This window comes from Wasmannia auropunctata, unplaced genomic scaffold, assembly GCF_000956235.1.
Source record: "Wasmannia auropunctata unplaced genomic scaffold, wasmannia.A_1.0 LD336061.1, whole genome shotgun sequence".
NCBI classification, from domain to species: domain Eukaryota; kingdom Metazoa; phylum Arthropoda; class Insecta; order Hymenoptera; family Formicidae; genus Wasmannia; species Wasmannia auropunctata.
In genome coordinates this window covers 803,026-830,029 of record NW_012026829.1, presented here as the reverse complement: position 1 = coordinate 830,029, position 27,004 = coordinate 803,026, and the positions used below count along the sequence as shown (strand labels likewise).

At 43.8% G+C, this 27,004-nt stretch overlaps 1 protein-coding gene across 12 annotated transcripts in view; it reads left to right on the top strand.

Moving 5' to 3' along the window:
* LOC105450426 overlaps positions 1-27,004 on the top strand; it is a 92,537-nt gene that overhangs the window by 47,303 nt on the left and 18,230 nt on the right. For 8 of the 12 annotated variants that reach the window (XM_011690248.1, XM_011690247.1, XM_011690254.1 and 5 more), the window contains 7 exons: positions 6,049-6,092; positions 7,556-7,646; positions 11,112-11,120; positions 14,043-14,117; positions 16,778-16,997; positions 19,078-19,198; positions 22,240-22,346. In XM_011690248.1, coding sequence (XP_011688550.1) covers positions 6,049-6,092; positions 7,556-7,646; positions 11,112-11,120; positions 14,043-14,117; positions 16,778-16,997; positions 19,078-19,198; positions 22,240-22,346 — 667 coding nt within the window. Of the gene's footprint in view, positions 1-6,048; positions 6,093-7,555; positions 7,647-11,111; positions 11,121-14,042; positions 14,118-16,777; positions 16,998-19,077; positions 19,199-22,239; positions 22,347-26,223; positions 26,331-27,004 lie in introns of all 12 variants that reach the window. The other 4 variants (XM_011690257.1, XM_011690253.1, XM_011690250.1 and 1 more) reach the window with 3 other exon arrangements.

The window sequence follows — 27,004 nt, the reverse complement described above, 5'->3', positions numbered from 1 at the left end:
CATTAGTCACGCCGAATGGCGAGAACTCTAGCCCTGATATATATCGCATAAGAGTCACATTATTCAGCGCGCCCGTCGAAAGGATCCGAAACTGTATAAGGTGCAGAGGGATTTTACGACTAGCTATATGGAAATATCGGATTTCATTTTAATTTGCATAGAGACTTCAGGATATAACTCGTAATAAAAGTAAGTGTAAAAATCTTCTTTTATTTGAAAAATATTAGGAAGGGTGAAATATATATACGTATAAAACATGCTAAGACTCAGTTCGACCCCAAAACTCTCGAATTAATTCGACAGTCACGTAGATTACTTCTGGCTCATCTCCCAACTCCGCTTGGGATGGCGTCTGGCTTAAGGAGAACGACTAGAATCACGTCTGACGACTAATCGTATTCCCCACTTATTGCCATCTTGCAATTCATTGCGGGCAACCATTCGTGAATAATTGTCCCGGATCCGCGGTGATAACGCAGACGCGTCAAAATTACACGGAACATTAAACGCGCGCGGCGCGCGAAAGGGGGGGACGTAAAGGGTGGGTCGTGTCACGCAGACACGGGAACCGGTGTCTTTCGAACGTTGTGCAACGAGATTATGTGGACTCGACGTAATAGGCGCGAACGAATCAATAAAATCGTTAAACGTGTAAAAGGATTTTACAATCCGAGATATTTACACAAAATAGGTTTTTTTTGTTAACTTTTTTCTTCTTACGGGAAACATGTCTCTGCACGGAGAGAATTTTATTATAAAATTTATCCTGAAAATCATGTTAATCGTGAGACAGCATAGTATTTCGACGAATTTTATGTGATTTTCACTATTTTTTTAAATATATACTACAACAAATTTATTGTAGTGCACAGAAAAAAAAAATAGACAAAATCACATAAAATTTGCCGAAACGCTATGTTGTCCCACGATTAACATAATTTCTAGGGTAAATTAAAAAAAAAAATTCTCTCCGTGTGTTCGTATATCGTGTGTTCAGGCAGCGCCGCCCTTGTTACACAGGCGCGGCGGGGTATCCCAGATACATATCCCACAATTAAGATTATTGGCGCAACAATAAAGGTGCTCGCAACGGATACGGACTATAACGGTAATTTACGACGGACGAATCGGGTGTTACTGCACGTATATATACATACGTGTATTCACGCGCGGAAGCGGAAGTTTAAGATAAATCGCCGTGAGCTGTGGGATGATTAGGCGAACGTGGGATTAGGTTGCCGCGCGGAGCGCGCGGGGCTACAACTGCGGGGGCCCGCTAGCACAGTTAGGCGCACACCACGCTACTATATCGTCACACATACAGCTCGACATATCACTCTCAGCATAAATCGCATATGCATACCCTCTACACACGGTGTCCATGTTACCACAGAGTTACACACGTACACATAGACACAACGACCGGGCGGATGCCTCTGGTTACCTGCGGCCATTCCCAGTTTTCGACTACACGCCGAAACACTTGCGGGAATTCACTCGCGTATCACCTCGCAAGAAATCGGTTAACTCAACTGATCCTATATTTATATCGTTGAGTGATTCGCGGGGGCGGAGCTTCTTTTTCGGAAGATAATCCGAGTCAGTTGGAGCTAGAGTTTCCATTACATTAAATCATTTGCGTGTTCGTAATTATATGTATACACTAATGGCATCGATATTATTATAATTACTGATGGTAACGCATACATATTCATAAGTCGCGGGCGTACTCATGTACATATTGTAACGAATTCGAAATTTCGACGGTCTTCGTAAATTTTCCGTTGTTTCAACGGAACTTAAGTTTACGCGGCTTCCAGTATTTTTTTTGTCTACGCGCGCCGCACTTGTTTGCGTACTCAGCGGGGTACAGTGCCGGGACGCAGTGCTGAATTAGCTCTTATGCAAAGGCACGTATGTACATACCGCATGCATACGTAAACGGCATGCGGACGTTTCCTGGGCCAAGCCTTCTTCCTAGGACCGTATTAGCTCTCCCGCGTAGCTCTCGCGCGCCATTTCCATTTCCCATTAATCACCGACATGCGCGCACTTCCCGTACGTATGTATATGTGACAATCGGATCCGCTCCCTTCCCGAATACGGACCCGCGGGAAATCTATTCCAACGACTTGTAACTTTTATACGCATCGCGGCTGTACAATCAACTTCCAATCGCGACGCTCTTCTCGCTTCTCTTTGAGTGCCGCGTAAAAGCATAGTTTTCCATGCGCAAGTATTTTCGTTCGCTAATGGCACGCTAATGGCCGTAGCGTTTTACTCTTGAATTCGTAAGTGAGTCAGCTATCGCCGGAATCTTTACGTAGAAGCGAAGAGGAACCGTGAGATCGCGTTTCTCGCACGATATATCTTATTCTCGTTAAATAGTAACAATAATTACAAAGCCCGTCGAAATTCCGACGTTTTATCATCGTACATCATCCGCGAACGGTACGTACATTGTGATTTTCGCATGTTTACATACCGCGCAAATCGTACATGTCATGTATTACATATCACATACATTAGATGTAAATCTTTCCCAGGATATTCCGTTTAATGAGTTCCTAATTAATTGACGGCGTTACAAGGGAACGAAACGAGAGAGAAATTACCGCAATAATGAGACCGGCAATATTTAACAATCATCTCCGCCTAATCGGCGTACTCGTAGAAGTAATTTGGACAAATTGGTAAAAAAAAAAAAAAAAAAAAAAAAAATAAGTAAAAAGTTTCTCTCCTTCATTCGTATTTTCGTGAGATATACGCGTTGGCCGCGGGTAAAACCCAGGGCACAGAGCGGAGAGCTTTATCGTTGAGTGTGTCCTCTCGTCGAGACGAGACGACGGCGAAGTTTCGCATAAATTTTTCCGCGACCCCGATTCGGTTCGATCGCCGAAGGAACAGTTTGCTTGTGAAAACAGCTAGTGCGATCTGGCTTTCAGCCGATGGACGTCCGGGATATACCCCGACGACGTTCACTGCGACAGTCCACTGAAAGAATCATTCGACATAATTCTACGTTTCTCCCCACCGACCGACGTTTCGCGCGTTACAGAGTCTCGACGAGCGGGCACGGCTTAATATCGCACCTGCATATCACCCGATATAGTTTCCATTGAATGTCATATCATTAACAAACGCGGGTACGGGCGCGAACGCGCGCTCGAACTCCCCCCCTCTCCCCGTCGATCGATGTAGTACAGCGAAGGTTTCTTAAGGCTTCTCAACTTTAGCGAATAGCACCGTCAATTGACGACTAGTGTCTAAGCGAATTAAAGCAAAATACATTGTTAAGGCCTAATAGATAAAGGGAAAAAAATAACTTGTTAGAATGTAACGATTGAGTAACACAGATTGCAGAATACACATACAGACAACACATCTATAAGATACGCGGTCATAGGTTTTCGTTGTTAATTGTGTGTAAACGCTTGCCAGAATTATATTCGCGAGGCGACACTATATTCCGTGTAGATATATATATCTACTATTGAGTTGTACGTATGTTTCCTTGCCTTTGAGCGCGTCTCCAGTCCTATATTTTCATCGCGTATTATTTGTCGAGAGCCTCATACATGTCTCGGATTACAAATTAATTCCGATACCGCATGAATTTCCGCACAAAATTGTTTGACAAAAATTACGTCAGGAAACATCGGAAATGTCGCTTCTAATTTCGCCGCGGGACGAAATTTATGAGTCGACCGGTCTAATTAGCCCGTTGCGCGGTGAAATTCATATATATAATGAATAATTAATCTGCGTATCGTTCCGCTGGCAGAAAATGTCACTGTACACCGCGAATGTGTGTAGCATGAATTTTCGGGCCGCCGATGAAACCCGGTTTTCGCTTTTGTTGGACGATAAAGATTACTCGCGTGACCTTCTTTGTATTCGAATTTTTGCGGTTGCACGATTATTCTATTTCTATTACGTGGTGCGGTATATTGTGCTGCAGCATTTTTTAATTTTTCTTTCTCGATCAAATGTAATCCTTATTGTCGATTAAAGCGTTCTCATTCAACGACACGATTACGAATACAAATTCATACATAGGCGGATTGCGACAATGAGAGAATTAAACTTCGTGCTTTATTTACGCACCCTCGAACGAGAGACGCACTCAGAGGCCCGCCATTTCGTGATTAAACGTGAAAATGAAACGAATATCATACTCCAAATGTTATCTAAGCTTTTTAAGCGATCAGAGAAAAAAAAGAACCCCTTTCCGCGAAACTGTTTAAAAGAAAGAGAGAACGAGACCGAGTGACAGAGTGGGAGAAAGAGAGAGTGAGAGAGCGAGAAGTACGTGAGTGAGGACGAAAAATTGTAATTTGAGAGGAAGAGAAATTGAGTGCGGAAGGAATGTGTGTGTGTGTGTGTGTGTGTGTGTGTGTGTGTGTGTGTGTGTGTGAGAGAGAGAGAAATAGAGAGAGAGAAAGAGAGTGTGTGTGTGTGTGTGTGTATGTGTGGAAGAAAGAGACAGCGTTAAGGGAACGAAATACCTGCGGCTCTAACTCTAAATACTTATTACACTTGTTATGCTATCGATAAGTTTATATTATATCTCTATCGTGACAGAATTTACGACGTATTGTACGTGATATTATATTTATACGGGCTGTTACACACTCTATCTCCGAAACTTCCATTTTCATCGCGCGGCCGAGCGAACGTGGGTCGGTACACGAGAAGCGCAGGAGAGCAAAGGAAAAAAAGAAGGTGGAAGAAAGAGGAAAAGACAGATAAAGCGTGAAAGCGTGAACAGCATCCAACATGCCACCTGATACACACGATATATCCCTTTCTCTTCGGCGGGAGGTATCGATTAGTCGAGATTTCCAGAGTCGAATCTTTATTGAGAGAAATCGTTACTATGACGAGGACCTACAGAGAAGACCGAGAGAAGTATGATGGGAAGAGGACCAGTGGGGAGAAGGGTCAGGACCTCGGGGCTAGCGGAGACACGAAAACCCGGACCAACAGAATTTATCGCGAGTCCACCGTGGATCGAACCATGAATCCAGCCGGCCGACAGACGACAAAATGCCGGTGCTTCTTCGAGGTCGCCGCCGGCGGGCCGAAGGTTGATTAATGGCGACAAGCGAGACGAGAATGGGTTCGACCTGTCCGACGAACGAGAAAGGGATTAAACGGAAAGTGGTGGTTCGCAGTGTTGGATTGCGAGGAAGAGAGAGAGTGAGACAGGGATAGAGAGAGAAAGAGAGAGCATACGTTTACATCGACGCAGTCGGCGGAGCTCTGGGGAGATCTCTGCGATGCGAGGAACAATAGACGGGCGAAGAGGAAAATGCAGCCGCGAAGTGCGAAGGCGGAGACGAGGCGATCGCAGTCGATCCGGTGGAAGGAAGTGGCTGGAATCTAAATCAAACGGTCGGGCGAAAGGAGAGAGAAGACGAAGAAATCGACCCTCCTCCCCGCGACGCGGAGAGACTCGTTCTTTTCGAAATCGTGCGCGCGAACGATATAGCCCTCCTTCTCCCTGTATCCTCTATTCTGCGGCGACCTGCGGACGCAGGAAGGCGATTATTTGACGATGTTTTCCCCGCGTCACCCAGCGATTTCCTCTGCGCCCATCTCATTCCGCGCCCCACTCGTAATTTCTCCCTTAGGTCTTAGACGGCGATAGAACGCATTTAAAGGCAGAGCATTGTGCACGCGCGCGCGGCCACGGAAATCAAAGCGAGAAACTCATCTCGCGGTTTTGTAATATCCAACTGAAGCCGGGCGGTTATTAGAATATCCGTCGCTTCGAGCGTGGAGAGAACGAGAATTTCCGAAGATCGAATTGTCGTTCGTATTCTCATCGTCGTATTCTTGCTCGTGTCGTCTTTCTCGCGCAATTCCGCGGCCGCGCGTTCTTCACCCAAGACTGTAATTATGCGAAAATGTAAAAAAAAAAAGAAAAAAAGAACCCTGCGCCCACACATTGCGTTCGCGCGATCGGCATCGCGCGCTCTCCATTTCATTTTTTGAAACTGTTACTGAGCTTGTTTTTAATAAACTTGTTTTTTTGTTTGTTAGAACGGCAGCGGACCCGGCGGCGAATCCGGTGGACGAGCGAACGGGTGAGTACGTCGCGTTATTTCCTAATTAAGTCTTTAATCCCGCAATTGTACTCGCGCCGCATCAATTTCAATTTAAAACGCATCCAGATTTTATATCTATCTCTCGCAGTATTACTTTTTTTAAATTGTGACCACGGATATTTTAACACATATAACGTTTATAACGTGTAACATATTATATAATATATGAAATCGATATACATATATATATATGTATTTCCCTCTCAGCTGTGCCATTTTTATTGAATCTAATATGCAGTATAAAAATATAAATTTTATACATAATAAAAAACCGGAGAAATATCTATATCGATTTTTCTGAGAGATGATTCAAGACATCTCAATCATTTTTATGTCAGGTGGAAGACGGGGGTGAAATCAGTAGTAAAATTTCTTACACCCCACGCGACTCATGCACACCGATATTTCCGTTAAATTTCCATTTTGAATCGCACGATTTGCGATGTATTTCACGGTCTGTCATTATTCGACGTGCAAATAAATTGCACCACGGAAGTGGCTCTTAGATCTGGGGAAAACCCAGATGCTCGCCATACTTCACTGTGTCGTTTCCCAAAAACTCGAGGTCTTTATAACGTAAACGATGTTTACCTACATTCTGCAAGCAATTAATATCGAACGGACACTCGACATATTATTTTTTATGAATTTAATGAGTTCTTGTTAAAAAAATGAAATTTAATATTATAAAATTTATTGTTAAGTTGACGTTATTATTATAAAATAATTATACGATTTGTCCTGTAGTTTTCGTACGTCACGATGTTTTTCTCGATGAGATAAGGTTGTGAATAACTCATTGGATATTAAAAAAAAGCGTCGATGAAAAATTCCAATTATAATTTTATTCTTACGATGATGTGGTGAGGAACAGATTTAGATTCGCGAAAAACTTGAATTTTCTAAAAACTTTCTAACTAGTACGAAATTTCCATCTCGTGCTTTCAGCAGATTTTCGAACGCTGAACTGAATTGCGCGAAGAGATCTCAACTAGAACTGTAGCTAACTCGAGCCTGCAGTTTGATTTGAAAGTTCAGTTCATTTTCAATCCACGCGCAATCGATCTTAGATTCAACTTGCAGACGCTCTCAATGTTGTCGATGTTCATTTCTTTCGATATTTCTCTCGACACTATTTAAACATTTGAATTTTTAATTCTTGAAGTTACTTTTAAAATTCATAATATTCAAGTCAAAATTATATTATTTGCAAAATATGATTCCACACAACGAGTAGAATCTCATAATACAGACTTTAATAAAAACATATAAAACTGCAAGATCAGTCTTACAGAAATTTAATACTGGAGAGTAAAAAGTAAGCAAATAATTTTTTTTAGCACTGTATTATTAAGGGTAACACAAGCCATTCGAGCGTAAAATGGACCGCAACCGTCACACAGACTCGCTTGATGCAGCTTCCGAAATCTTTTCTGTTCCAGACATCCAGGCGACAATCCCTTCTACAGCACCATCGACAGCATGCCGGACATTCGACCGCGCCGGAAGTCGATACCATTGGTTTCCGAGCTGGTAGGTAGCCGATTGCCCATTAACACCATTCCGCCATTGTCTCCGCGCATATATAATACATATGTATAAGTACACCGTGTACACACATACATATATGTACATTGCCTGGACCGTGTCCGTATATATTCGTCGGAAATAATTATCCGATCCGACGAATACGTCGAAACGTTTCTCATTGTTGTCGTCGCCGTTCGTTATCGATGTCGTCGTCGTCATCGTCGTCGTTCTCGCCTCAACCGGGTGGTCGTCAGGACTAAAATAAAAAAAAAAAAAAAAAAAAGACGCGTTCTTCGCTTCCGGGCAATGCGGCCCGGATTTGACCTTTCCCGCGATCTCCACGCGGCGATTATACGCGGCCGGCTGAATTTAATTAATTCGCCCAACTAGCTCGAGGCCGTCTCTCGCTCCCGCGCGCGCGGCTATTTTAGAATTTTAACGCGCGGCCCGTTTGGTACGTATTGCGATTCTGCGTTCCGCGTTTGCACCCGCGAAGTGAAACACAGAGCTGGAATTAATTATCTACCGCGATGTGTGCGACGTGTGCTACTCCGTTGGCGATGCTCATACGCGAGATACGATGCGAGAAAGTCCATACTGAACGACGGGAGGTATAAGTTATAATTGTAAACGTTCCAATTGACGCGGCACGTGACACGTGAGAATATTTATAAACTATTTCCACGCGATATTTTCGAATATTTTATATATTTATTCAGTTTATGTGGGTATATAGGTAAATGGAATTGTCATGTAGAAACTTGAGTGAAGTATCATTTGGCGAGCGTATAAGTAAATCCATTTGCGAGATGCGCCAGTTCAAGTGTCGCGCGCGAAGCAGGCATATAAAATATGAGCTCGATATTCGACACGCCAGATCAATCGGGCAGGCACGTGCCGGTCGATTATGCTAATATACGCTCGCTGCATACCCGACGACCACCACGGCCGCGGCATCGTTACTTCGCATTTTATTTATCTCGTCGCGTTTCCGAGGAAAAAGCTGCAAAGGGGACTGTGTAACTTCGTGTTCTCCATCTCGCTTTATCTCTCCTCTCTTTCCGCCAACTTCTTTTATGAATACATTAGTGAACGCAGCGGGGAAAATTATAACTGAAAGTTACGTCGAGCTTAATTAGTTTGTCATCCAGCGGAAACGCAACGGCTACGTCTTCTCTCGATTACAAAACAGCTCCGCGCATCGCTTCTTCTTCTAACTTTCATCTTCTCGCGAGACGGCGATGACGATGACGACGACGACGACGATCTAAGATACTACCCTCGTCGCGAGATGAAACTTTGTGTATCATGCACGGCGCATCCGAGGATCTGCCGTCGAAAGCGAAACGGGATAAAATTTTTTGAAATCATGAAAGACATTTTCGTTTAAATTTCAAGACGATGCGAAAGATCCTCCGATGCGGCTGGTGACAAACGTGTATCTCGTCGTGACCTAATTGCGTGTTTTACGTTTTCAGTGTTACCGTCGTGTTTTCTGCGACGAATCGAATTGCTAATTTTTCTAAAAAGCCATCGCAATGCGCCAACGAGCAAATCTGACGAAATATTTCCTCTCATATGTGTAATTTCCTCTTTTTCCCTTCCTGAAATTCCCAAAAGATATTGCAATTCACAACCCGTTGATAATTACGGATCCACCTACCTATATTAATGTCCTAAATATTATCCACGAATAAATAAGTGAATAAAATAAAATTAATTGCTTTGTCAAGCGTGAATAATACGACCGAGAGATTCCATTATTTCAACAAAATTTAACAAAATGTAATCGCGCCGTTGACGATTATGTTCGCATTCGGCCGGAGCGTTCCTGCCGCAAAATTTAAATTCGCAATTCGCTGATGCGGCTGGTTTTCACGAGCGGTGCCTTTATCTCCGATCGGAGCCGATCGAAAATACTGGGAAACTCGCGATTTGAAATTCGGATAAGTCACCGGTATATTCGCGACGATTTATTCCGCCGCGGCCGTATAAACAATGTGCGGAATAAAGACAAGTAGTCGCGAACCCTTTTAAGTAAATCATCCCCCGCGATTGCGTATCTCAGCCGATAAATCGATAAAACCTAGCCGAGACACAATCGGGCTTTATTTACAAAAGAAAAAAAAATGTAAAAACGACGACGCTGAGTAGTTTATAAAGTAGTTTACAAGTGTGCGGAGATATCCTCCACACACCTGCCTCAGCTCGGTTTATTATACACACGTTAATGACGCACATGCTCAAAACGATAATAAAAATGTCTTGTCTACGTCATGGATGCCATTGCAAGCTAAGAGCTCGCGTGTGCAACTAGTGCGTGATGCTTTAAATGAAATTCTTAAGTAGTTTATCGATCGGCGCGCCGGAGAAAAGCCGCCTAGTGGGGATAAGTGTGTCGCGAAAAGCGTGATTTAATTTTAACACTAGGAAAGTGAAACGTTGGCGGTAAAATGTAATTTTTATCAGAACGAAATAATGGAAAATTCAATTAACCGAATTCGATTAACCCGTAATAATACATTTAACGCGCTCCCATTTTGAAAATTGTAGATTTGAGATCACTTAGAACCCTCGAATTAAGAACCTCGTATCTTACATTTTCCTCACGGATTACATATTAATTCAGTGTTAGAAAAAAATTCACCGATCTTATCCTTTCTTACACGTAGAACTGCACTCCAGTTCTCCCCGAATATATAAGTATCCTCGATTACCCCCTTAGATCTCCTGATCCGATGTCTGTCTCCCTGTATGTTTGTCCCCCTGTTCAATGTTAACGGTTTACATATAATTGTTGTGTATATCTCATATCAACCCCTGGACTCCCGAGGCCTCGCGACGTGAAATACCTACATTTTCATGTGGTATCGTGACGCGAATAAAATTGTCCAGGCAGTCCGCAAAAAGCGCGAAGAGATATTACTGGGTTATAACCGCGAAAACGTTTGCGTTATTCGCCGGAAAAATTGCAATAACGGTGACCACGCATCGCCTGCGCCAACAGTGTCGAACGAAACGGGTTTTGACTGACCGCGTGTAAAATGCGATTATCGCCCGGTAATTTCGGTCGGTTTATATTCACCACGGAGATATAAATTTCTGAAGTGCGAATTAACGTTGTCGAAACTCGATGTTATAAGAAGGAAAATAACTCTGTTTTTCATGTTTGCTTTTGTATGTCACCACGTAATTATCTCTTCGTGATGAATCGGTCATAAGCATAATCCGTTAACATCGTCTTTGTGCCTATCTCTCCTGTGTCTAACTTTTAAAACATCCATATCTATATCATAATTTAACAAAACGAAGGAATTGCAAGTGATACACGTACTAATCGGCATATAATGCTATTTTCTTTGTTTGTTCTCTGTGGCGCCCGTTGTTGTATCCACCTGAACACCTGAAAAAAACAAAACCACTCACTGAAAAAAACCTCTAAAAAAATCTCAAAAACTCTACCTCCAGGTCTTGAAGGTACTAATTAAATGCCTCCTTAGCCAAGTCAATTAAAAGCTTGTTCGAACGTTTGCATGTGGATTTTTAATTCGTCTTTATTCTCACTAGCTATATACGCCGTATTCCACATCTTTTCTTTCGTTTACGTTCTTTCGTTTGTTCAATGCGATTTACATTTCACTCGCAAGCTACTTGCTCTCGACACTGTGTGTGTTTTCTTTTTTCTTTCTTTAATTTGTTATATATATATATATATATATATGTATATATATATATATACATATATATATATATATGTACGACTTTTTTCTGCTGATTACTCGTACTATAAAGGGGATGTGTGCATGCTTCCCTTGCGACGCGAGTCGTTGAAAGTCGCGCTCTTCTCGACGGAATAGAGTCAGCGGTGTAGAAACTTCTTGATTACATCTCTAATTTAATATGACTCGGTTACATGTGTACCTACTCGTTAGTAAATAGATACCGGAGTAATTTTGTTATCTGCGGAACGTGCAATTTCTATCTCCGGCGTATGAAATATCGAATGCGAGAAAACAGCATACCAAGTCTCTAGCGGCTCGTTAAATTGAACGCGGGTTCGTGATGTAGTCGGGGAGAGAGACAGGAGATGTTTGCACTTCAACGAGACGCATTGTCGTCGCGCTCTCTTTTTTTTTCGGTGGCTTACTCGTGTAACTTCGTGTCTCGCATGCGAATGTTTTTACAGTTACTTCGACGTCGAATAAAATTAATTGCGTGCATCCGCACTTGATCATCCAGTAATTTCCAATCTCACGATAAAAACGATTTTAGTCCCATCAGATAATTTTGTTCTGTCTTATAACGCGAACGCCTCTCACCTGCATGCAGAACCGTTCACTGCTCGAGCATCGATATTGCACGAATGTCTCGATAGCCGTAGATACATGTGTTATGAATAATTGTAAAAATATCATACGTAGTCGTAAGTGGATGCAGTTTCGATTCAGGAAATTTTAAAGAAAGCTCGTTTTAACAGTATAAGTTTTCTTTGATTCACCGATACTGTTTTTGTTCCTCTCGTCCGACTCCTTCGCTTCTGCGCCTCTCCGACGAGAAAGGAAAACGAGAGAAAAGCGAAGCGAAGGAGGTGGCTCGATAACATCGTTAAGAAAAATGATATTCGCGCACGGGATTCTCACAAGAGACAGAATTAAATTGCCTTGGGGTGCCCCTCGCCCCGTGCCGCGTCGCAGCATCCCTCGGGCCGCCGGCGATCGAGGGACGCATTAGAAAAACAATGTCGCAACCAAGCATACGTGGATTACGGCCGATAAAAGTGACATTAGCATGTACGGAGTTGGCGCTTGATTGTCGGGATCAAACGGTGGCGCGTGCACGGCTCGCGGGGTTCTCCGTGTATAATATCTTAATTAAAATCTACGCCAACCGCAAATCCTATCGCGCTACCAGACATCCATAAGCTAATTAGATTAGATTTTCTCTCCGTAGAGAATCACCTATGCTCTACCTCTATCTATCTATCTCTCTCACTCTGCCTCTCTCTCTCTCTCTCTCTCTCTCTCACTCACTCACTCACTCACTCACTCACTCTTGTCTCTATCACTATATTCTACCAACTGATTTACATATCTTCTGACGTTTCCGCTCCATTCGCTTCTTGATTCTTGCCTTTCACCTGTCTTTTCTCGCTATCGCTCTCTTCGTTCTAATTTCGACATTAGATACACTACATACATATGCGTCACCAATCGTACATGCAAATCTACGCCGCATTGAACCTGTGTTATTAAGCGGGGTCCAGTCTTTGATTAGCGTCCAGTACAATTTCCGCCAATGGGTCTCGCGCGCGCATACGGTAGCGTATAATCCAGATCCCCTCGTCGAATCGGATCTTATTACCAGTTTTAATACTTGCAATCTTGTTTGTTAACCGCCGCATTAATTTCCTCTATGCACGCGACTATGCGCAAAGATAATCGGACAGATATTATATTAATCTGCGAGCGTTTGCACGAGCAAATATCACCGCGCGCTTTACCATTCGTCATGAAGTATGCTCAAACGCGCGGTCAGTATGTACTCGTTAAATTTGCAAGTATTTCAGAAACGCTCGCTGTGTCCGTCGTGATATGTAAATGTCAGAGTCCGATTACATAAGGCTACTACTGGATTAAACATAAAATATCCGGGAGAGCGCTTTCCGTGACATTCGCGAAACAATCTCTTAGCACAATCCTTACGAGCGTTCGATGTGTACATATTTTATTATATATATGACTCACACTTATATACATCTCACTCTCCATAGGACTTGTAAATAAAAGTTTAACTTTTATTCGATATTCCACTTGGCATGTAATGTCACCGCTTCTTTCACGTCACAAGACTCTTACGTCATAAGATTTCCCTACGGCTTTGAATTTGTTTGTTTCTCGCAAGTTTTTACACACTGCGGATGCGATTTAATATCGATGTCAAGTTGCTTCTTTGGAAATGTATACTCACGTTTTGATCGATTAAAAATTTCGAGATGTGTATATCACCTTTGAGTATAACTTTTCACTTTGGAAAAACGTTCTTACGTCGGTGTCGTTCACCTTTATTTTGACACGTGACACGTAACAGCCACGTTTCTGATCTCGATGTCGAAAAAATATCTGTAAATAACACTTTTCGATGAATTTCTTCTCCTTGTTCTTCACATTCGTTTTTTACATACGTTTCTTCACGTCTCTCGATTTATTCTATCAATTCTGTGCTTTTCTTTTTAATCTTTTTCTCGCTCTCTTTCTTTTTCTATCTCTTTCTCTTTTTTCTCTCTTCCTTTCAGTTTCTCAGTCCCCAGGACTATCATTCACTATGCGATAGAGAGACTGGAAGGTATTAGGCGTTATTATCGCCGTTATCAGATGCACATTAATTCCTATCTTTTCCCAGACCATGGCAGCGACGAAGAGGAACGCTGGCCTCACATCCGCCGTACCTCGAGCGACGCTCAACGACGAGGAGCTGGTAAGGACTTGCCCTTTAGTCACTGTACTTCATCGTCGCCACTTCGCGTCACCGCTTAATAATCCAAGAGAGACATGTTGGCCTTGTAAGGGGAGGATTAGCCACCGTCGCGTCGTCCCGCTGATATTTAAATACTCTTTACAGGGCTCTCATTTACAATTACATATTCTTTTAAAGCTGCCATTGCGTGGACGACGCGATGTAGGCGCGTTAATTAATTAATGCCATATAAATCACAAGCCTAATTACTTTCTTTCTGCGTATTCCGGGAACCATCACGCGAATGGTTGAGGGATGAGGGTAAAGTTTCGAAGGCGAAAGTATAAGAACGTATTTAGCTTCTAGTTGCGAGACGGAGATATTATAGCGAGTAATATTAGAATTACGGAAATAGGTGTCGAGGAGGAATTACGTCACTTAATTTTAAGTTTCAATACCAGTAAGAAACCGGCGCCGAAGGAGTTTGACTTAACCACTCTCTTTTCTTTTCATACGAAACGTGCTGCGTTTTACCCTCATTTCCACGCTATTTTCTTTCACGTAAGTGTGTTCTGGCCTGCGTTCTGTTTCTGAATCCTCCTTATTTCTACTTGCTCCGTTTCCCCCCACCCTCGCACCGTGTTACTCTGAAGCAACACGTAGCGACCTAGTGTAAAACACATTAGCGGCTAGGACACCGTGATACGCATCGCGTATGTGCCGAAGAAATACGTGCATATGGTATGCATTAGGTGAGAAAATAGTGGTCGGATCACGCGCGTGTATATATACATACGTATATATATAGGACTGTCCATAGAGCCTACATAGTCTACGTAGGGGTATCACGACGCGGGATACCGTATCAGAGAGAAATAGCTGGGCTAGTGCTAGGAGTTTCCGATTTCTGTGACGTTGGATGTTCCTCGTATATCGAATACCGGCGTGTCCTTCCCGGGTTACTTTGACACGCGTGCAATATTCGATAACGAGATATCGATGCCTCTTTCTCAGATATATACGATTTATTAAAGTCGCCCCGGGAGGAAAGGTGTAGTAAGTTAGTAAGAGTCGAGATTTATATTCTGCACAGTTTGTTAGCATTGGGTGGTAAAGATTTGGATAACCGCAGACTTTGCTATATAACAAAACTCTGAAAAAAGAAATTCGAGTGGAAAAATGCCTTCGACATTTCCGATCGTCTGACGAATATATCGACGGTCGTAACGTGTGTTGAAAGAGGTAACTCAGCCGTTCGCTTACATTTTACGTACGTATACATTCTTACATTGCATCGGGATGAAGATATACGGATTTTGAAAAATTCATGCACCGGGGAACATCTCGAGTTCACACGTTAGTACCATAGTGCTTAGCGGATCGATGCTTTTACACCCTCCTTTTCTCGCTAGATAGTCTCTCTAACGATAGACTTCGGAAAATACCGCTCGGTCTAAAAGTTCTCCGGGCACATGAGACTTTGCGAGGGGGGGGGGGAAAAAATAAAGAGAAATATTTCGGAAAAAGTCGCAAAACGAGATGGGGCGAAAATTCTCGATGGTCGATATGAAACGTGATGATCTCCTTAGGATCCGAGGGGCTCGCGCGCACGTGTGCTCGCGAAGCTCTCGGTAGGTAATACCATCCCGCAAGCATGAAAAAAAGATACCCAGAAGAGAAAGAAAAACCGATAGAGATGCTCTCGAAAATCTAAAGCCGAACAACGAGAGTCATTTTTGTTTTTGAGAGGCACCTGAACGAGTAGAAACCCTGAAACAATCTCTTAGCGTATCCCAATTCGCTTTTACTGGAGCCATATATGCGGGCTTTCTCCTTCGCGAAATCCATGTCTGCGTATAGTTTGCGTGCACACGATTATTCAACTTAGAGAGCCCACAAAGGCACTTCGGTTAATAACTAAATCCGGCGAGGGAGTTTTTGCGAGAAAGATTGGAAGATTGGACGGACGAAAAAAAAGAAACGAGATGCTAATCCTTTAGTATTCCGTCTACAATTTGAAACGCAAATTTTTACATTGAAGAAAATGTACTTTGAAGATCGATAAGAGCAACGCGAGGCACAAGTAATAAATTAAAGGAGCCTCTTTCTCAAAAGGTCATGACAAAGCCGTTTCACCTCTTCAATCAGAAATAGCCACGCTAATATAATTCTTGATACAATTTAATATTGCACAATTGTTCGAGATCGATTCTTCATATGCCGTGTATGTAATAGAATTTTATATTACGTTAATACGTAGACACGACAGCCACTTCGTGATAACGCTGTGAAAACGGGAATTCGAGACACTTTTTCTCTACGTTCGCGACAAATAGAACGCACTTCGCGGAACAATATCTGAAATTCAATAGACGTAAAACGATAAATGTAAAATACGTTTTATCGCTCAATATCGGAAATTTTGATGTGTCAAAATGCAGCGACTCCTTCCAAAGGATTAGTAATTCAATAATGTCCAACGAATCGTTTAAATCCCTCAAAAGTCGTAAGTAAGTCTTTATGAGCGAGGAACCAAAGTAGAGAAATGAATGACTGCATAAATCGCCCATCCCCATTTTTTTCCCCTCGACTTGCTTCCCCCTCCCCCTCTCCCATTCTCCCATCTCTCTCTTTCTTTCTCAATGTAACGGCGATGCAATCGCACGATGAAACACCCGCAGAAGATGCACGTGTACAAGAAAACTCTCCAAGCGATGATCTATCCCATATCATCGACCACCCCTCACAACTTCGTCACCTGGACGGCCACGTCGCCGACGTACTGCTACGAGTGCGAGGGTCTTCTCTGGGGCATCGCCCGGCAGGGAGTGCGATGTATGGAGTGCGGTGTCAAGTGTCACGAAAAGTGCAAGGATCTGCTGAACGCCGACTGCTTGCAGAGTGAGTATAACGTTAATCTATATTTTGGCTCATTTTCGCGTGCCCGTGAAATACGTACGGTTATCGCAAATATACGGATGTATGCGGAGAATTAATCGTTTGTTTCATTTCGGTCAATTGGCACGATTAATTAACAGATTTCAAACGAAATTGATAATTGTCATAATCATACATTAGCGAATTTGTCGGTGGGAGCTGTACAATAATGTATGTCGAAGATTCGGAAGAGCGCCGAGGTCGCGTAAATTCCGCCCTTCTTTTCCAGGCGTATAATTAAAAACCTTGGATTTATTTATTAACGACTGGGCAGTAGTAAAATCGATTGTCCCTCGACACGACGACGAGATTCAGGCCGAAGTCGAGAAGAGTTTCTCGCGATACGTTGAATTACGGAGATTAGAGCGAATAAACAAGTTTGCACAGACGTACATTTAAATTACTATTTTCTGTCTTTGCTGCATACGCGAGTTAATTATTAATTCGCTCTGCAAAATCGCCGTCCGTCGCTTCTTGCAGTTGTGCGGTGCTATTTCCGTGCCGTCGGCCGCGCGTGTCTTGTCAATAAGCGGATATCATTATTCTCGCTACATTCCATGTAAAATCGATACGTATAACGAGATAATTCAAATCGAATTATTAAATCGCGATTAAACCCAATTGAATTTCACGGATTGACCGTCTCGCGGAAAAAATAACTTTTATTATACGTAAGCGCAATACGTTTCGCGCGGCCATTTCGCGATTCGGCCCCGATAAAAGTATCCGCAATGACGCGACGGATTTTATAAACCAATTTTATAAACCAATTTCCAATGTTCGGAAATCGGGAAATAATGACACTTTTAACGTCGACCCCCCCACCCTGTCCGTCGGACCTTCAATTTGATTCCGGTGATCTTCGCGTTCACTTATAGGCGTCCTCTTCGCGTCTGGATGCCATTCGCTATCGATTCGTGCTAGCGCTCCCAGACTTAATGACTATGATTCTCAGCCCTTTCCCCCGTCCCCCTCCTCCCCCTTTCTCGCTGCTCTGACTCTGTCCCCGATAAAGTTTCTTTCCTTGATCAGACAGTCCACGATTAATTTACAGCCTCTCCCGCCTCCGACTTAGCCGCACGACGGTTTACCCCGTAACTCCGTTCTCAATTAATTCTCCCTCATCCACCGCTGTCCGTTGTAATTTCAATGTACCGGGTGTTTCGCGTCACGTTCTTTCCTCTGTCGTTTATATTCTTCTAGGTTTTGCCTCCCCTTCCCCCGTACGAGACCGCCGTGCGGTTGTACAACAACAACAGGATTTCCAGTAATAATTAAAATAGCTGATGTATCTGATATAGGTCGTGGAAAACAGCTCCGATGCCGTTATACCTTCGCGTAAAACTCTGAAACGCGATCGACACCAATATCAGATCGCGCATGCAAAATGCTATCACGCTGTCATGCTCCTGCATCTAACGGTGTCTGATGTCCAGCGATTATGTATAATCAAAATTGATGCGACTATTATGCAACGCATTGGTCATCCATCACGATCTGCGTCCGCGGATGTGTCATATTTTCTATGGTTTATATTGTAATTTTGCGAAACGCAATACCGGCCGTTATATCCGCGGTGATGATATTAGCGTCGGGTTCGGGTGATATCGAAGAACGAGGGGAAAAAAAACTGTTGATATTCAATCACCGCCGATGATACGAATCATGATTTCCGCGATATATAGAATTCCGCCTCGGGGGAAAAATATCGTAACTTTTTTTTGTAAGCGTTTTATCAGCTGATGCATTGAAAAATACTGCGGCAGCCGCGCCGAACTGCGTGATAAATCTTCTTTACGTGTAAAACACGCTTCACTCTCTTTCTACTGGAGATAAAAAAACCCTCCCTCCGTTTTATCGACACATACCGGCGCGACATCGAGAAGATTGAGAATTAATCTGCGAATAATCGGATTCGGATCGAAAATTTGTACAGTAATACGCTCTTAATGACCCGGCCAAATAATACACCGTATGCAATATATGTATATATATACATGCGAATCTCGAATTTGTATTTCGTTATTCCATTCCGTTCTCACAGGGGCGGCTGAGAAGAGCTCAAAGCACGGCGCCGAGGATAAGGCGATTAGCATAATCACGGCGATGAAGGAGAGAATGAAGCAAAGGGAACGGGAGAAGCCGGAGATCTTCGAACTGATTCGGTGAGTATCCGCTTGCACTGCGCGCGCGCGCGCGCGCGCCCGCTTCTTTTTTTTCTTTTCTTCTTTTCCTCGCAGCGGAAGTCAATCCCAACGACGACCGTACCGTCAGTCAATGACAGTGCGAGTCGATTCGAGGAGGAATAGCGTCGATCGATGTACCAATCGATCCCCGATGCGATTTAGCGTCTGTCACCACTGCCTCGCTGTTTTCGAATCAGCAGATCCGCGCTGTCAGCTCCGATGGATCGCAGCGCGCGCTCGTTGCACTTGGTATAAAAATCCCATAAGGAAAATATTTAATGTCGCCTGTGATATCGCCGGCAACGACGCACCGCTTTTTCCTTTAACGACGGATAAAAAACCCCGTTCTCGCGACCGTGAATTAATTAGTTTCCCCGCAACAATCCATTTACGAAATCCTCTTTCGTTTCACCCGAGACTTCCGAGTCTCCACTCTACGCGAGTAAATGGTGCCGCGAATAAATCGCCGCAGAGCCGAGCCAGATCTATTTCACAAACTCAAACATAGGAAATCGTTAGAGGCCGTATAAACATCGTTCGAACGAATATTAATGCGTCACAGGACACACCCTCATGGGGGGAGGGGGGCATAGCATATTGTGTCGTGAGTATTCGTGAGTAATGCCTTACGATAAGGCGCGACACGATTCGCGTTTCAGACATCGAAGTTATCTTCTCGTTATCTTGGTGGGGAATTTGTGTATTCTACATCGTACCGTGTGTATTCCGTTACCGCATCAGACATATATCATACAATAGATACACATAATCGATAGTCCTTCCGTTCAAAACTGCCGAGTGCAGATTATAAATTATATTTATATATATAATTGGAATTTGTATATTTATTACATAAATTAAAAGCGAAAGAGAAAAGCGAAAGAGTTACGGGGGAAAATTGAAAGTTAAGTAACGCTGCATGTACGCAGCGATATTTTAGTATAATAATATAATATACGGTTATAATAATTTCCGCGATATTATCGATTTCACGCGAAAAGGCAAAATTCGCTTTATTCAATAAACGTGTTTATTCCTCGTGCAATCAAATAAGCTGTCAAAATTAAATAATCTCACAAATTAATATTGTCCGTTCAATAATCGGCACTGACACGCACGTGGACGCAAACACGCGCGATATTATTTTAGTTCAAACTTTGACTTGCACTGCCTATGGAGACCGCGAAAGCAAAAATCTTTTGTTATTTGAAATTCAATTGAAATCCGGTAATATTGCTGATTAAATATAAATATATTTGTTTAAGTAAATTCTGACTTGTTTATGAAAATATATGTTAACGAGAGATCCGCGGATTGTTTTCGAGACACCGAGACCGACCTTTTGTTTGCGGTGAAATGATAAATGGATAACGCACGCGGCTTAGGCACGTCAGCATCGTCATAATAACCGTCTAATCGCATTTGCGCACCTTGCGTCAATCCGTCGCATATCTGCCATAATTAATTAAGCGTCGAGCTATTCGAGATATCTCCGCTACCCGCGCGCTGCATTTCAATCTTATTACCCTAGTATCGGCTCTTGCTATCTCACGGCGATTATAAATATCAACGGTGCCACCAGACATATAGCACACAGGTTTCGTAAAAGCCATCGCGATAAAAAGCCAGCTCGGCGAGCAGTTGGCTAATGAAAATCAACGTTAATTAATATCGCTCGCGCGATCTGCATTGCGATAGACCCAATAATCGCGTTGATAAACCGGTCGATCAATATTTGTTCACTTAGTCGTGTAATTAGCACATTATACAAAAAAATTTTTCTTTAGACGCTTGAACACATATTTATACAACTCGTAATGAACTGTGAAATAGTTGTCTTGGGAGGGAATACCGTTTTCCCCCGAATTATTTTTAATCCATTCGACGCAAATACGCCGATAAACTTGGATAAACATGGTAAACGCACTGGTAAACGTGAATTAATCGGCGCGCGTTTCATACTTACGGATATTTTTCTCGTTTCTAGCCGTGCATTAGTAATTTAGCTTGTCGGTAATTAGCACGAGCGAAATTAGTGGAACAGCTGCAGCGATCGTTATTACGTGCCAGGGAAAAGCGCTCGGGTCCGGTCTCGCCTCCGCAAGAAATACTGCAACGCAGAACGTTGCGCCCGCAATGGTTATATATATATATATATTACTGAAAATTAATTTAATATCCCAGGCGACAATAATTAGTTGTCAATTAAGACTGCTTTGCGCCCAGCGGCAATAGACTGGAATTAATCCGTATAATTAAATGAAACGCGTAGACCGATACGGCGATGCAGTGGTGACAAAATCGTAAGGGAAAACGAGCGAAGCTAAAGCGAAAATCTTCACCGTCACAGGGTCCCGATCTCGTCTTCTCCGAAGGCTACAGTCGCTAATCGCGCAGATATGACGCCGCTCGTCCAGCATCGATACCGCGCTATCGAGCTATCGACGCTCTCGTTAGCGGCTTGATCGATGGCCAGTCATTTTAATTGGAAGATTGTTTCGTTACGGCACGCTTATAAAAAATTTCCATTGCCAAAACGCTCGATTACGGTCGTTTGCCTTTTTATTCGGGACATTCGGAAAAATTCAGCAAGAAACAGCGCCGTTTCTGAATGAACCTGCAGTTGAACCTATATACAAAGAGAATTCTCAAGCTGTCACGTAGGGATTCGCTGCAACAGTAATAATCCTGCAACGTGTTCTGTTTTCACGGGATACTAACTGTAACAGCACAGTTTCACCGGGATTGCAAAAGAATAGCTAAACGTATACGTGCCGATTGGAATTTCGTTCGTGCCATCGCACATAAACATGTCTTTATTTCTCTCTTTTTTTTTTTCAATTCTTACAAACTGACAATCTTTCGCGAAACGAGATAATTCCTCTCCTTGAGAATTCGCGGCGAATGAGATTATTTTAGATAAAGATAATCTCGAAACAAAGATATATTTTACGAGAGAAGCAGACGAGATCGCGGCCGTTGGCACAGCTTATGTGAAAGAGAATCTCGTCGGAGTTTAGGTCAGTCTTCGGGGTCGACGAAAAGGCGCACTCGGGTCACATGATGGCGGTGGAGCAGTCGGTTTTGGACGGTACCAGCAAGTGGTCGGCGAAGATCGCTATTACAGGTTTGTGGCTGCAGCTCGCCGATTCCCTAAACTGGTCTTGTGTGCACTCTCCGTACCCCCCACGCGACGAGCGTGTCGTCAGTATGGTGTTCCCGATATACATGATACATATATGTGTGTTGCGTATGCCTTTACATATTTCGACTCTGTATAGTGCGAGTCTCATCGTTGTCTTTTTCCATATACCCGTATATATATATACATAATGCGTGTACGCACAAGATTACTTTGGTCACTTATTATTATTATTATTATTGCCGTTACACACCTAGGCGGTGATAACTGGCTCTTGGTGGCTGCCGCGCGTGTGGCTGTGATTGTATTGATTGTGCCATGAACGTAACACCGATATTGAATAACAACTACCTGCCCTACGCTGTGATTCCACACACCCTGTACGTAATTCCGGAAGCCGACTCGACCATCGTGCGATAATGTGAACGATTTAAAGGGGACTGCCTCACGTCCGAGCTACAAATTACTGATCTGAAACTTAGTTTTATCTCTAATTCTTTTTCTCTAACTTCCTTCAACTTCTTCAGCGTTGAGGGTATACTTCATACAGCCAACAACTCGATTACATCGAGCGCGAGCGTACCTACTCTCACGATGGGACGAGGCTACCCTACCTCCGTTTCCCTCCTCAGAAACACCTTGACTTACTTATACTCCCCCCCGCAACTATTTCCACCCTAGCCAATGCAGACTAATATACTTGTATGTGTGTACGCGCGCGTGTGTGTGTACGCTATGCTGCTGTTTTACTGTGTATGTGCTGGCGTTTTTTTTTCCTTTATATGATCTTACATTTTTGTCCGCTGGATGCAACGCTGGATACCGCGCGACGATCGTTACGTGTGCAACACCGTGTTTAATTGGACATTAACTCGGTATTCGCCTACCTATCACACACGGCGTTTACTTTCCTTTTTTTTTTCTATCCCGGTGTACTTGCCCCTTCGCTCCAATTTCACGCCAATCCCAGCTGCCGGGCGTATAGCAACCGGTCCCGCTTCAACGAGATCCACGAAATCGAGTTTGCAGACAGTTTCTCTCCTCGTTCGCGCGCGCTCAACGCGCTATTTGCAATAGCCTCTTTTCCAGGGAGAAACGAGTGGAGTTTCGTGTTCCATCGGCGAAATGAAATCCCGCGCGGTCGGCCCGAGCGAAATTCCTCCAGAAACAACACCTCAATTACCATCGTTCGCTGAAGTATTTCAGCGTAAATCCTCGATACGCATCCTCCCGTTATTTCTCGTTAACGGAAATCACCGGCGGTACACGCGGCTGATTTCGCGTCCCGCATTCGTGTGTCGCTCTTGTTTACGCGTCGATATCAAGATATATGGAATTTCCGCAGCAGCGTGGAATGTATATACTTATGTGTTACGTACATACACCCCGGGCGTCGTGTGCCGATCGTATGCCGGTCGCAGGTATCACGCGATGCTCCTCTGCAAGAGAATTCAATCGAAAGTCCATTAAGGTCACGTGGCCAACTTGTTGTGGCGGCAAGTATGTGCCGTTGCCATTGTCTAAGGCAAACCCCGGGCCCTGGCGGCTATAGCCGCCGCGTCGAGCTTCCATGGACGCGAGTCCCTGACCGATAGGCCAATACCACAGTGACGTCTATCGAAAGCAATCTACCGACCACCTGTAATCTTCGGTATATCGAGGGCACACGTTCTCTTTCCCGGTTGCGTTTCGCTAGCGAGATGAGAGTCGAGCGTCACGGTCGCATCGATCATCCCCTTCGATCGAAATGTGTCAAGCTTAGCTCCTCCGTTCGAAAACCTGCAGCCAGAAATAGGTCTCGCGTGTCGAAGATAAGGAAAATGAATTCGTCTCGATGGATGTCGGATTAAGCTCAACAGTGTGCGCTTAGCGCAAACGATTTATTACGAGGACATAGGTGTTGAAGAACAGATAAATGTATCGTCTGTCTGTCTCCCTCTCTCTCTCTCTCTCTTTCTTGTACACTTTATCTCGAGAAATAAATTATGAATTATAAACAATTTGAAATATAAATTTGTCAGACGTAAAAGAGCGAGATGGTATATGTCGCGTGAAACCGGACATAGATATTTCTTTGTTCGAAAGTACCCTTATAAAGTTACGGTCTCTATTGAAGAAGCGCCCAAGTTAGTTCGCGTCGTTTATTCACTCCGCGTCGTAAACAGACCGTACTGACACGTGTCGCGCGTATCGATTCCTTTCCCACGGAATGATTACTTCCGCGCGGGATGCGCCGTTGAATAGCACGTGCGCCGCGGAAGAAATACGCGGGGGATCGAGGAGGAAGTGTCCTGACCGCTAATATTTCGCTCCCGCATTCCGCCTTCTTTGTGCTCGCCGCCTTCATTTCGCGCGATAACGCGTCTCCCAGAGACCATTGTGAGTTCGGATCAAAGGGAAGATGAAACCTTTCTTCTCCCAATCGTTGTCTACGTCGTGTCGGCATAGGGATGGTAGAAATGTAAATCTATACAGCCCTCGCAGTGTTATACTTTACCGGAGAATAATTCAACGACATTGATCGATGACCGTAACTTAAAATTTCGGTTCATCATTCTTTCTTTCTTTCGGTAAAATATTGTCGAAAAAAAAAAGTTATTTCAGACTTTCCTAAATCATTTATAGAGCTCGATTGCATACTTCAATTTTTATAATTTTTTAGAAATTTTTAACTCGGTATCTAGGACACTAAACTTTCGATCACGAATAACGGATATTTATAATTCGTCCTTGATGAAGAAAGAGAAAATTAGATTTCCTGAGTTAACAGGAAATTCGATCAAGTAATCGATCGTTACTTTTATGAAGCTGTTCGTATCGTTGATCGTCTTCGCGAAACGATTATTACCATAACTGAGAGATCAATAGGAGGTCTCGTGTTGGCGGTGGGCCATGCAAGTCGAGCAACAAGTTTTCTTATTCCAGGCTGATAGACGTCCCCCTTTGCAGAACAGTTTCCTGTATAAAACAGCGCTAATTCTACAACGGCGGGGGATTAACAGGTGGTAATGCGCTTGTTTCCGTATCCGTGCAACGCGCGTGTGATCGATTGAGTCTTTCTTGTGCGTATTTCCGTGTTGTACTTAGGTATACGAAACTTCGATGGAACTTGGATACGGCATTCCGTTGTACGGAGCGCCGCGATCGACGCGCGACTCTCGCTCTCTTCCGAGACTACAAACCATCTATTATTCCTCCCGCATCAGGAGTATCAATCTCGTCGTTTTCCTTTTCGATGTAAATAAAATCAATTGCGTTGCTTCCGATCGAGTTGTAATTCGAGATTCGAGTAGTTCCCGCCTGCCCGATTGGCATCCCAACCATCCATATTCATCCGTCAAATTCCGTATGCTCGCGCAAAGGGTACACAGGGGAGATCCACAGAGGGGAAATCTGACCAATGCGAACAGAGCTAATCCATCCTGTATTGAGATCGCGGATCTAAAACACACGTCTCGCTTTGCTTTCACACGAGACACACACTCACACACACATACACCTACGCAAAAGTGCCGAGATACACACGGGGCTAATTCCGGAGAAATACCCTACCAGCATTCTGGCTGCGCGAATGTATTCCCGCTAGCATAGCTGAGCTGCTGAATCATGCTGCCGTCGCTGCTGCTGGATGATGTTGGATGATTACGAACGATTTTTCCGCCTCGCGACGATCCCGCGTGTCCTTCGGTGGCCTCTGTAAGACGTACACTTCCTGTGGTCGCCTCGAAGTTGCCGCCTCGAGAGGGCATTCCTCTTCCCGCCCCGAGGAATCTCTAAAGAGCGTGAAATGATGGAGATGAGAAGGGTAGTCGAGAGGTTGTCGAAGGACGATCCGATGACGACGGCATTGTCTTCTTTTCAGCACGACGTTTTCAGTCGACCCGGATACGCACATAGACAGCCTCGAGCAGGCGGAACAGATCGTCCTTGAGGGTACCAGCAAGTGGTCCTGCAAGATCGCCATCACAGGTGACATACTGATACCTTTAGAAAGCGTTTTAACGATCCTTCACCACAATCTCGATAATGAGCCACCACTCTCAGTTCTCTATTATATAATCACGTTACACACACGCTTAAAAAAGTGACACGACTACACGAAAACTTTTCGAAACTTTCTACGCGATCGACTACAAGGCTCACCATTTACTCTATCGCTCCCCTCGTAAAACGATACTATCTTCTCTCACTAAATCACGAGGGGCAAAGTTTCATCGAAATCACCGTGATACGAGGGCGCGTCGCGCGGCTCGCGTAATTTCTGTCGCTTACGGATTCTCCGATGAGTTCGGAAACTTTTGCCCTGCACAAAAGCAGAGACAGGCTACGAATTCATCCGACAATCCGTAATCAAGAGCAGAAGCGGCATATTAAGCATCCTTGTGCGCGCGCGCGCCCTTCAGATAAGCACAATCTCTCTCTCTCTCTCTCTCTCTCTCTCTCTCTCTCTCTCTCTCTCTCTCTCTCACACACACACTTCGTCTTCTTTACGAAGAGATCTATCCCTCTCTATCTGCCGCGCCACACGAGGGGCACATATATACGCAGGAATATCACTGACAGTGACCAACGCACACTAACACGACCGGGGTGAACCTATGGAGGTTTACGCACGCGCTAATCCGAGGATTCCGCGGCTGGTG